The following is an 11,163-nucleotide window of genomic DNA, read 5'->3' as shown; positions in this document are numbered from 1 at the left end:
GCAGCCTAAATAGGCTGGAGAAAAACACACAGTCACACGGACTGGTCCCCTTGACACTGCCGGGCCACCCTACTGTCTTTTCCTAGTTCCCTCCTGGTCCTCCTGGTCCTCTCTCCTTGGACCACACTCCCTTCTCACCTTCAACTGATGGCCTCGTTCTCATCAGAAGAGAACTCCCCAGATTCCTACATCCACATCCACTCACCTCTCCGACTCCTCTTCAAGCTGTGGCTGAGCTGAACCACCCAGGCTCCTGTCAGAGGCCAGCCCCCGCCCTCCCCTCTCAGGCGATTGCCTCACCTCTTTCTCCTCCATGGGCTCATTCCCACTGGTGGACAACATGCTGCTTCCTTTCCCACTATAAAACCAACACTCTCTCTGGACTTGCCTTTTCTTTCTTGCTTTGGCCGTTTCTCTGCTCCTTTTCAGCCAGAACACCCCAGAAGAGTTGTCAGTCTTAAGGTTTCCAAGCCTTTCCTTCCACTCCCCCTTAGCCCGTTCAGTTGGGCTTATTCCTCCATCACTTACTTGTCAAGGTGCCCAGTGCCCTCGTGCTGCGTGCTCTATTGACTAATTCCCAGTGCCCACTGACCGGGACCTCTCAACAGCATCACACAAGGCTGATCCCTCCCGCTCACCCTAGCACTGTCTTCACTTGGCTCCTGGCCCACTGCCCGCTCCTGGTTTCCCTCATACCTGGCGTCCTCATTCTCTTTACCAGCTCCTTCTCTTTTCAACCTCCTTCTCCCTTTAGTATGAGAGTACCCAGGGCTCAATCTTTTTCCTCTCTTTTTCTCTATTTGCATTTCCTCCCATGGTGAGCTCATCCAGCTGTGTGGCTTTAAATACAACAAATATGCTAATGAACGCCAAATCTGTACCTCAGGCTGGACACCTCCCTGAATGCCATATTCACGTATTCAACTGCCTTATAACCTTAACGTGCAGCCTGAGGAAGAAATACATTTTTATTTTGCTAAGCTGCTGAGAATTGAGGGATGTTTGTTACTGCAGCATAACCAGGGCTATCCTGACTGCTACAGAACACTGCCACCACAGGTGTCCCAACATCATCGTTTCTTGGCTGGGTGCTTGCATTAGTTTCCTAAACAGCCTGCCCGCTTCCACTCTTTCCGGCATTGTCTCCATCAGCCAGTGTGATGCACTGAATAGCTATTCCTCTGCTCCAATCCTCCAGTGGCTCACTTTTCTGAGTGTAAAAGTCAAAGTCCTCACAAGAGCCTACATGACCCCCTTCCCGTCCTCCACCTCTCTGGCCTTGTCCCCTGTTGCTCTCATGCACTCCTTTGCTCACGGTGGCCACCTCCACTTTTCAGACACACCAAATGTGTTCCCAGTTTATGGCCTTGGCACTGTCTCTTCCCTCTGCTGGAGATGCTCTTCCCCTAGAGCCCACATGGCTCACTCCTCCTCCTCCTCCCAGTTTGTTCAAATTACTTGGCAATGAGGCCTACCCCGCCCACCACCTTTCCTGGATCCCCAACTCCCTAATGCTGATCTACTTGTTTCCCCACAGCACTGATCACTTTTTAACATGGCATATAACTCACAGGTCACTAGCCTTTTCTGCCTCCCTCGCTATAACAGGGGTTTTCAATTTGTTGGGTGCACCGGTGTAGAGTGGTTTCATCGGGCGCTGGGGGTGAGAGCCCGCTGGAGTGGCTGCCAGGAGACAGGTAAAGCCCCGCCAAAGTCCTCAGCCCTTGGAGTTCCTGTTCAGGAAGGACCTGGCCCAGGCTGTTCAGCGCACCGGCTCGAAGCCCAGGGAAGCCTGGTGTAGCCCGAGGATGGGCTATAGCGGCGGTCCCCAACCTTTTTGGCACCAGGGACCAGTTTCGTGGAAGACAGTTTTTCCACAGACCGAGGGCGGGGGGCGTTTTCAGGCGGTAACGCGAGCGATAGGGAGCGGCAGATGAAGCTTCGCTCTCTCGCCCACTGCTCACCTCCTGCTGTGCACCCAGGCCGCGGACTGGTACCGGTCCACAGACTGGGGGTTGGGGACCCCTGGGCTACAGGGTCCTGATCCGGGCCCCTGTGTGGAGGTGGCCAGGGAGAAGGAGGGCGGGCCTGTCGGCAATGGACCCAGACCCTACGCCACAGTGGCCCCTGGGCTCCAGGTCCCTGTCCCCACTCCGGCCTCCTGCCCGCTGTCCGAGGACGGGGGACGGTTTACGGGCAGCCGCAGCCAGTCCCGCAGGGACCCCGGCCTGCAGAGCCCGGACGGCCCGGGGCGCGGAGCCAGGCCGCCCTCCTCGAGGGGCGGGGGCCGGGTCGGGGTCGCGGGGGCGAGGGCGGGGGCCGGGTCGGTGTCGGGGTAGGGGGTCGGGGCCGGGAGCCTATAGGTCAGCATCTAGCACAAAGCTTCCCGCGAAACTGACGTCGCGCGGGGCGGCCGCGCAGGCACCGCCCCCGACCGCGCCCCTCCCCCGCGCTGGCCCAGGTCCTCAGCGCGCCGGCGCACTCGCCCTCCTGCCATTGGCTGCGTCGTGGCGGCGCGCGCCGGCCGGCGCACTGCGCGCCCCACCATTGGTCGGGCGGCGGCGCGCGGGGGTGTGTCCGCGTCGCGCTCCGCCCCTGGCCCCGCTCGCTGAGGTGCGCGCGGCGGTGGCGGCGGCGGCGCGTGGCAGGTCCGGCGGGCGCCAGGAGGCGGCGGCCCGACCCCGGCCCAGCCTCGTCCCGCCCGCCCGCCCGCCCGGCCCCGATCCTGACCCCGACTCATCCGACTGGCCCGCCCGGCTCGCCGTGGCCCCGCCCCGGCCCCGGCCCCTCCTGAGGGAGAGGCGCCGCCGGCCGAGCGCAGGCCCGGCCATGACCGACTTCAAATTGGGCATCGTGCGGCTCGGCCGGGTGGCCGGGAAGGTGAGTGGCGCGGGGCTGGGGCTAAGGTCGGGCCGGGGGAGTGGGGCGCTGGGCCGGCGGCCGGGCCGGCGCTGGGAGTAGGGGGCCGGGGTGCGAGGCAGGGGGCCGGACCGGAGCTGGGGGTGGCGGGCGGGGTCTGGGATTCGGAGTCGTGGGTGCGAGGCTGGGAGTCGGGGGCGCGGGGCTGGGGGCTGGATTGGGGGCCCGACCCGGGCGGGGGCACGGGCAAGGGCCGGGCGGTTTGCGGGCGGCGGGCCGGCGGCCTGGCTCCCGGGGCAGCCCTCCTCCGGTTGCGGACCGGGGCTCCGACCGTGCGCCGTGGTCGGGGGAGCAGGGGGCTGTGGCTGCGCCTGCGGCCGCGGGGAGCGCAGGCCCTTCCGAGGAGGCGCGCTCGCTCCTCACCGAGACCTGCGTGTGCGCGCCGCCGGTGCCTGCCGGTCCGTAGTGAGCTTCGGGCAGGGTTCGTGCCGCCAGCGGCGGCCCCGTCTGGCTGAGCCTCAGTGGGCCTCGCCAGAGCAGGGCCTCCCTCTGCTTCTCTCCCTTACCTGGCCCCGCCCTCCGCGTGTTCGAGGCTGGGGCTTCCTGGCACCTGTGGGCATTGAGGCTTGGCTGTTTCCAGGAGCCGGCCGGCCGTGCAGCTGCACCAGCCACGGACCTTACCCTGGATGGGAACCCTGTTCCCATCACCAGCGGCGGAAGCTTCTGGTGGGAGAGAGGAGCAGAGGCAGTCAGATGAAGGTAAAACCGATTCAGATGCTAGAAAAAAGCTTTCCAAGCGAGAATGACACTGGTCCGTTTTGGGGACCGTTTCCTGCCCTTCCTGCAAGGGGACGTGGCTTTCTAACTAGGGAAGGGTGGGCTCCGCATCAGCTCTGAGGTCCCTTCTAACTCAGTGACTGATTGCACTAATGTCATCCCTTAAAACTTTTATTTGGAACATTTTAGACAAAGAGGTAGGAAGGACGATTCAGTGAGCATCTGTGTGAGGACCGCCTGGCTTAATAAATAAAATAAATGTTAACTGAAACCTGGATATTCTGCCTCAATCCCGGCCCCCTCTCTCTACTCCAGTGACGTCATACTCTTGGACTAGGTTTATCAGCACATTAAAATGCACAGCTTAGTACCTGGCCAGTCCTGTGGCACTTCTTTTGGTTCTTCACGAGCAGATGGGAAGTGAAGCCTGATGCCGCGACTCTGCGCGGTCGTGAGCGGGGAAGGACCAGGCTTTGGCACCTCTACCTGCTTTCAGGATAGACGGCCCCTCGCCTGCTGACCTCGCTTAGTCTCAAGGGGCCGCTCCTGCTTATTATCGGTACCTCCTACTGATTCCAAATGTAACGTCTTGAAACGTTAATTTCCAGACCAAGTACACACTGATAGATGAGCAGGACATCCCACTGGTGGAGGGCTACTCCTTTGAGGTAAGGACGCCGTTCCTTTGCTGGCATGCCCTTAGTCATGCCCGGGAGGGTCACAAGGGGTGGGCTTTCTTCCCTGTGATGCGAGGGCAAGACCTGGTACGCGAGCCTCTCAAGCTGTCTGTCACTGCCCCGTGGAGCCCCCTACCGCCTCTGCGATGCTGGTCTTCCCCCACTTCCGCCTGGTTGCAGGCTCTTCCTGAAAAGGAGACACATTGTGTCATGTTTGTGATTGAGTTCAGTTGGACAAGCTTCTGTGCCCTGGGAGTCTCTCCAGGGCTGCCCCCCGTCTCTGGCCCTCCGCTGTTCCTACCTGACGAAGCTGTCCGGGCTCCAGTCCTCCCCCTCCCACTCCTCCTTCCACAAGTCTGTGGACCCGCTCTTACCTCAGATGTCACCCTTTTAACACTTACTTGGTCTAGGGCTTATCTATTTTTTACTGGGTGGGGGCTTTTTCTTTTTTAAGGGTAGGAAGATTTATTTCTCTGTGTCCACAATGTTTTGCAAAGAGTGCTTCGTGACCGTGTCTTGCCTCCACAAGAGGAGAGTGCTTCTTGGTGCCACGTGTCTGGGAGACTCCGGAGACCCCCAGGGTCCCAGGAATAGGCCTGGGATTGTCCCTCTGGCTTGTTTTTTAATATGGAATGTTGTTGATAATCAGAGGCTTTTTAACAGAGCTTTTTCTTGTTTCTTCTCAGGCCCGGATGGAAGTAGACGCAGATGGAAATGGTGCTAAGATATTTGCATACGCCTTTGACAAGAACCGAGGAAGGGGGTCGGGAAGGCTCCTTCATGAGCTGCTGTGGTGGGTGTTCCAAGCTGCTTATTTCCCCTGTCGGGTTTGCGCAAGCCCTGAGGTGCACGGGGCTCATGGAGCCAGCAGACCCCTTGTTGACAGACGGTGCCTTCCCTGGGTCTCCCAGTTAATTCTGTGTCATTGTCACTATCCCGGAGGGGTGGCTGCTTTGCGACCTGTGGCACTGGCAGGGCAGCCAGAGAGTCTGCAGGCTGAGTGCCCTTTCTGCTCGGTGTGTTTGGGACGCAGCCTCCTCTGGGGAGGGGGTGGGGTCTGGCCCCTCCTCCGGGTTGGGGAAGGACCTTCCTCTCTTCTGTGTGAACCGCGAGGTTCCGAAGTACTTGGGACCACGCAAGTGGGGTATTCTCCAGGCTGTGTGTGAGACGGTTTCGGGTTCCCTCCTTGGCTTCCTGCAGCCTGGCTCTTAAATCCAGGGGCTGGGCTGTGCACGTGGCCTGTCCTGTTCGGGCCACAGACGCACTTACCTGGGCTCCTCTCTGCAGCCTTGCTCCTGATGGGTCCCGTCGGTGTGAGAAGGGACCAGTTCAGGGCACGCGGCTGAGGCGTTCAGGAGGGTTGGGAGCCCACCTGGAGCACTGTCTGTTTCCTAGGGAGCGGCACAGGGGGGGCATCGCCCCCGGCTTTCAGGTGGTGCACCTCAACGCTGTCACTGTGGACAATCGCCTGGACAACCTGCAGCTGGTGCCGTGGGGCTGGCGGCCCAGAGCCGAGGAGACCTCCAGCAAGCAGAGGTGGGTCTTCCTGGGGCCCGGTGATGTGGCTGAGATGCCCCTGAGGGCGACCCCTCCAAGCTCACTGCCGAGAGGGGCCCGCGTCTACTCTGTGCTCTGAGGCTTCTGTGGGTTTGGTGACCTTGGCTGTTTTCCCTCAAGGTGCGGGGGTCCTCTTTTTCTTCACTGGGGGAGGAGACCGCTTGGATGCTTATCTTTCTGGGCTGGTCTTCTGAATTGGCTCTCGCGGGGAGAGGGGTTATGTGGGCCGGTCCCCTGTAGGTGGGCAGGACGCCCTTGAAATGTAGGAGCCGTCTCCATCTCAGGGGTGCCCCTGTGCACACAGATGGGTCTTGCTGTCATGCTCTTTTGTAAACAACTTGTCTGGTCAGTGGTTTAAAGGAAGCAGGACAGTGTGGTTCGGGGGTTGGCCGCTCAGCCTCCGCCTTTCCTTGGTCCTGAGGACTTGGGTGGAGGGGATGCTCCGAGGGCAGTTCCCATGGCCCCAGGAACAAGCCCCTCTGTGACTTCATGGAGCCCTTAGGAAGAGCTGGGGGACCCGCAGGATGGGAGCCAAAATGAGCCAGGGTGTCCCTGGCCACGTGTGCATCATTTAGGGGCTCCCTAGGGCTTCTGTGCATCTCCTCGGGCCCCTGGGCAGCTTTTCCTGACTTTGGCGGTACAGGTGCTGACTTCCCCTACAGGCAGAAGTCGGTGAGGTCGGTGCGGGGGTGTCAGTGTTTCTTAGGATGGAGACTGGGTGGAACCTTTGCAGTGGTCACCACTGGGGTCTCGGTGGAGCCCCATGCACTGGAGGTAGGAAATGGCAGGATTGCCCGGCCAGCTGGGCTTGCTGGTGGGGGATGGTCCCCAGGTGTAAGAAGGCCACATCCAATCCGATGCTGCTGCAGCTCCGGAGGAGTGTCCATAACTCTACGAGGGGAGGGGGTGGGTCTCCAGGCGTTGGGGGTCTCTGCTCTGTTGTTAGAGGCTGATCCTCTTGTGATAGCTGGGTTAGGATTTTCATCTTCCTGGAGGTTATGTGAGTCTAGACTTTTGGTTGCAAGTGACAGAAACTAAGCCCAACTTGGCTGAAGCAAAGATAGGACCCTTAATGGCTCCCCTGCTGAGATGTGGAAAGCCACAAAGCCACCTCCAGGTCTCAGGAGCGGCTGCCAGGGCTGCACACTCGCTTTCCTCAGCAGTGTCTGGCGGCGTGGGGGAGTCAGCTTGTTTTGAGTCACTTTTGTCTCCGTGCTGGGGGCAGGAGGGTTCTTTCATCAACAGAAGGAAGCTTGTGTCATCAGGACAAGTGTAAGGGCGGCTGAGCGGAACACCAGCCTCCGTGGATTTCCCCCAAGTTGTCCAGCGCTCACAGGGGTTCAGGGCAGGCCTGGGGCTCACCCTCCCTGGCTCCATGCAGGTCTGCTGCTGCCCATCGCAGACACTGGAGGGACGCTGCCCACCGTGTCACCCAGCGATGGGTCTGTCTTTCTGGGATCTCAGCATTTGTCCATCTGAGCACCATGTATTGTTGTGAGATGAGGCGACCACAGTTAAGAAGACCTGTTTGGAAAAGGGTCTGTTACACCCAGGGCTGCCCCACCGGTGGTCTCCCCCAGGCCATGGCCCAGCTGCCCCATTCTCCTTCAGACCACTCTCAGGAGGCCCAGGACCACCCCAGGGACCTCTCCCTGCTGGTTGTCCCAGGAGCAGACGGGCTGGGGTTGGCCTTAGTTTGCAGGCCTGGGGTCAGCCCGTCAGCAGTCCTCCACCTGTCGGGGCAGAGCCAGCCCAAGGGTGGCCTGAACTCCCCGCTGGCCCGGCGTCACGTGTCCTTCCGTCTCACTCAGTGGCCTCCGCACGGCGGCTCTTCGTAGGAATCACCCCATATGTGAGGCGGGCGGTTCGGCAGCACAGCTCCTGCCAGGCGTGTACCTTCTGCTCTGCTTTCCTGGCGTCACTTCAGTGGGGCCATGAGGGTGGCCCAGCCGCGTGGAAGGTGCTCTTTGCAAAGGTGCATTTTCCTCCCTTTCTGCCTTCAAAAGCCAGCTGGGACTGAAACTCACCTCTGTCTTCCAGGACTTCATTGGAGGGCTCAGAAAGTAACCAGTTTTCTCCCACATCCTGACTTTCACCCTTTTCTTCTTTAAAAAAATCTTTTTATTGTGGCAAAATACAGATAACATTTATTGTTTTAACCACTTTTAAGTGCATGGTTCCGTAGCATTAAGCAAATTCAGATTGTCGTGTATCACCCTGCCATTGTCTCCAGAACTCTCACCTTCCCAAACCGAAGCTCTGTCCCCATTAAACACTAATTCCCCACCCATCTCCTCCGCCAGCCCCTGGTACCTACTGTTCTGTGAATTGACAAGTCCTTGGACCTTATCTGAGTGGATTAATATGGCATTTGTCTTTTTGTGTCTGGCTTATTTCACTTCGCCTCATTTATGTCTTTGAGGCTCATCCATGTCATAGCATGTGTCAGAATTTCCTTCGTTTTTAAGGATCAGTAATACCCCATTGCGTGTGTGTGTGTGTGTGTGTGTGTGTGTGTGTGTATGGCACATTTGGTTTATCCATCATCCATCAGTGGGCACTTGGGTTGCCTCCACCCCTTGTCTGTCGTGAATGATGCTGCTGTGAACACAGTTGTACAAAGAGCTCTTCGAGTCCCTGCTTTTGATTCTTCAGAGTGTGTACCCCGAAGTGGAATTGCAGGATCATAGGATAATTCTGGGTACTTTTTGAGGAAGCTCCACACCGTTGTCCACAGCATCTGCGCCATTTTACCTTCCCCCTAGCAGTGCACAGAGGTCCCAGTGTCTCCATACCTTCACCAACATTTGTTTTCTGTTTGTTTGATAGTAGCCATCCCAGGAGTGTGAGGTGGTCTCATTGCGGTTTTGAGTTGCATTTTCCTGATGATCAGTGATGTTAAGCATCTTTTCATGTGCTTTTTGGCCATTTGTATGTCTTCTTTGGAGAAATATCTATTCAGATGCTTTACCCATTTTTAAATTGGGTCGTTTGTTTTTTTGGTTGACTTGTAGAGTTCTTTATATATTCTGGGTACAAATCCCTTATCAGCTATATGGTTTGCAAATATTTTCTACCATTCTATAGGTTGCCTTTTCATTCTATTGATTGTCTCTTTTTTTTTAAAGTTTTTATTTATTTATTTATTTAGGCTGCATTGGGTCTTCGTTGCTGTGCGCAGGCTTTCTCTAGTTGCAGTGAGCGGGGGGTACTCTTTATTGCTGTGCGCGGGCTTCTCACTGTGGTGGCTTCTCTTGTTGCAGAGCATGGGCTCTAGGTGTGTGGGCTTCAGTAGTTGCGGCATGTGGGCTCAGTAGTTGTGGCTCTCGGGCTCTAGAGCGCAGGCTCAGTAGTTGTGGCGCACAGGCTTAGTTGCTCCGCGGCACGTGGGATCTTCCCGGACCAGGGCTCGAACCTGTGTCCCCTGCATTGGCAGGCAGATTCTTAACCACTGCACCACCAGGGAAGTCCCTGATTGTCTCTTTTGATGCACAAAATAATTGAATTTTCATGGAGTCCAATTTGCCTATTTCTTCTCTTGTTACTGTGCCTTTGGTGTCATATCCAGGATTATTGCCAAATCCGATGTTGTGAAGCTTTTGTCCTATGTTTTCTCTGAGAGTTTTATTGTTTGGGGTCTTACATTTAGGTCCTTGATCCATTTTGAGTTAATTTTTGTCTGTCACTTTAGAAGAGGGTGACCCTTCCCTTTTTCTTTTTTCTTTTTTGGAAGTATAGTTGATTTACAGTGCTGTGCCAGACCCTTCCCTTTTTTATCCAAGTCCCTCCCGGCCTGGTCCCCAGAGAGGGTGGGTGGGTGGAAGGGGCTGGTCCACCCATCCATTTACTCTCAGAGTGCGGGAGGTGCCTCCTTTGGGGGCCAGCCCCAGGGCGGGCCTGTGCTCACCCCACCGCCTGTGCCTCTTGTGGGGCAGGTGCGGGCACTTACAAGCTTCTGGCCCCGTCCAGCAAGAGAAGTGTTCAGGGGGGTGTAGAGCAGCTCACAGCAATCAGGCAGGCAGACCAACCAGGGGCAGACGTGGGCGCCTCTGGGGCCGCGAGCACGTGATCTCCGTGCCTGTCTTGTGTGCAGCCGTCCCAGGCGTTGGGGAGATTGACGAGCAAGGCAGACAAAGCCCTGCCCTGTGCCTTTTAGTGGGAAGATGAAACAGGCTACATACTGGATGTTACGGAGAGGTGAGCCCAGGCAGTGAGATGGGCCAAAGGAGAGTCAAGCTGCAAAACTGGGGGCGGGGCAGCCTGAGAAGAGGAAGCAGCTGGTCCACCCTGGGGTCACTCATCGTCACCTCCATACCTTGACCCTTCCTGGCCAAGGCATCCTGAAGCGCCTGCTTCTCTCTTTAAGGGAGCAAAGCTTATACTGGCTGGCGATTCAGCAGCTGCCCACGGACCCCATAGAGGAACAGTTCCCCGTCCTGAACGTGACCCGGTACTACAACGCCAACGGGGACGTGGTGGAGGAGGAGGAGACGTCCTGCACCTACTACGAGTGCCATTACCCGCCCTGCACGATGATCGAGAAGCAGGTGCGCGGTGGGGGAGCCGGGCCGGAGGCTCGACCCTGCGGAGCCCCGCGCCTCCCCTAGGATTGCCCTCTCGCGGCTTCTCCCCTGCGGTGGCCGTTCCTTTGTCACTGCCTGACCGGGGCCCAGACCCTCCGGCCTCGGCGCACGGGTGGCCAGGTCCTCACAGGTCTGCCGTGTGACCGGAGCGCCGCTCTTCTGTGTCCTTTCAGCTCCGGGAGTTCAACATCTGCGGGCGCTGCCAGGTGGCACGCTACTGCGGCTCCCAGTGCCAGCAGAAGGACTGGCCAGCCCACAAGAAGCACTGCCGGGAGAAGAGGCGCCCCTTGCAGCACGAGCTTGAGCCGGAGCGATGACCGGCCGGTCAAGTGGCTTCTCATCTCCCCAGGCTGCGGGCGCGGCTGGCGGCTGGACCGGGGCCACCAGGGGGGCTGCACCTGCCCCTGCCCCTGCTCCGCCACCGGAGGCCCCCCCGCGCGCCGCAGAGCAGAGACAGCTGGGAGGCCCCCCGGGACGCTTCTCATTATTTATATGTTAATATGTTTGTAAACTCATGTACAGTTTTTTTGGGGGGGAGGCAGCGGGAGGGTTAGAAAGTACAAATAGGGTCATTTGCTGTAACACTCACTTTCCGGGCGGCTGAGCCGAGGAGGGCGGCCCGCCCGGGCTGGGGCAAAGTAAAGGGTGGGACCGCCCGGCGTCCTGGCTGCTGTCTGCTCTCTGCCTTGGCCGGCATCCGTGGTGTGGGT

The 11,163-nt window shown here is 58.4% G+C and overlaps 1 protein-coding gene across 2 annotated transcripts; it reads left to right on the top strand.

The window, feature by feature from the left end:
- The first annotated feature begins 2,651 nt into the window (after window positions 1–2,651).
- Window positions 2,652–11,113, top strand: ZMYND19 (zinc finger MYND-type containing 19). 2 transcript variants are annotated; one of them, XM_059926651.1, is made up of 7 exons: window positions 2,652–2,880; window positions 3,500–3,618; window positions 4,245–4,304; window positions 5,000–5,106; window positions 5,709–5,849; window positions 10,237–10,417; window positions 10,627–11,113. In XM_059926651.1, exons 2-7 carry the CDS (start codon window positions 3,613–3,615, stop codon window positions 10,768–10,770), a joined length of 639 nt encoding a protein of 212 aa, XP_059782634.1. In that variant the 5' UTR covers window positions 2,652–2,880; window positions 3,500–3,612; the 3' UTR covers window positions 10,771–11,113. The 2 variants fall into 2 exon arrangements, with proteins under 2 accessions (XP_059782634.1, XP_059782633.1); XM_059926650.1 differs by lacking the exon at window positions 3,500–3,618.
- The last annotated feature ends 50 nt before the right edge of the window (window positions 11,114–11,163 follow it).

This window comes from Balaenoptera ricei, chromosome 6 (assembly GCF_028023285.1).
Source record: "Balaenoptera ricei isolate mBalRic1 chromosome 6, mBalRic1.hap2, whole genome shotgun sequence".
NCBI lineage: Eukaryota > Metazoa > Chordata > Mammalia > Artiodactyla > Balaenopteridae > Balaenoptera > Balaenoptera ricei.
The sequence above is the reverse complement of the archived record's forward strand: the minus strand, read 5'-3'. Positions and strand labels throughout refer to the sequence as shown.

Excerpts from the sequence above, each read along its gene's own strand:
- ZMYND19 (XM_059926650.1), top strand. The coding sequence starts at position 2,830 with ATGACCGACTTCAAATTGGGCATCGTGCGGCTCGGCCGGGTGGCCGGG. Across the intron at positions 2,881-4,244 it reads TCGGCCGGGTGGCCGGGAAG|ACCAAGTACACACTGATAGA; the intron begins GTGAGTGGCGCG and ends GTTAATTTCCAG. Across the intron at positions 5,850-10,236 it reads GAGACCTCCAGCAAGCAGAG|GGAGCAAAGCTTATACTGGC; the intron begins GTGGGTCTTCCT and ends TCTCTCTTTAAG.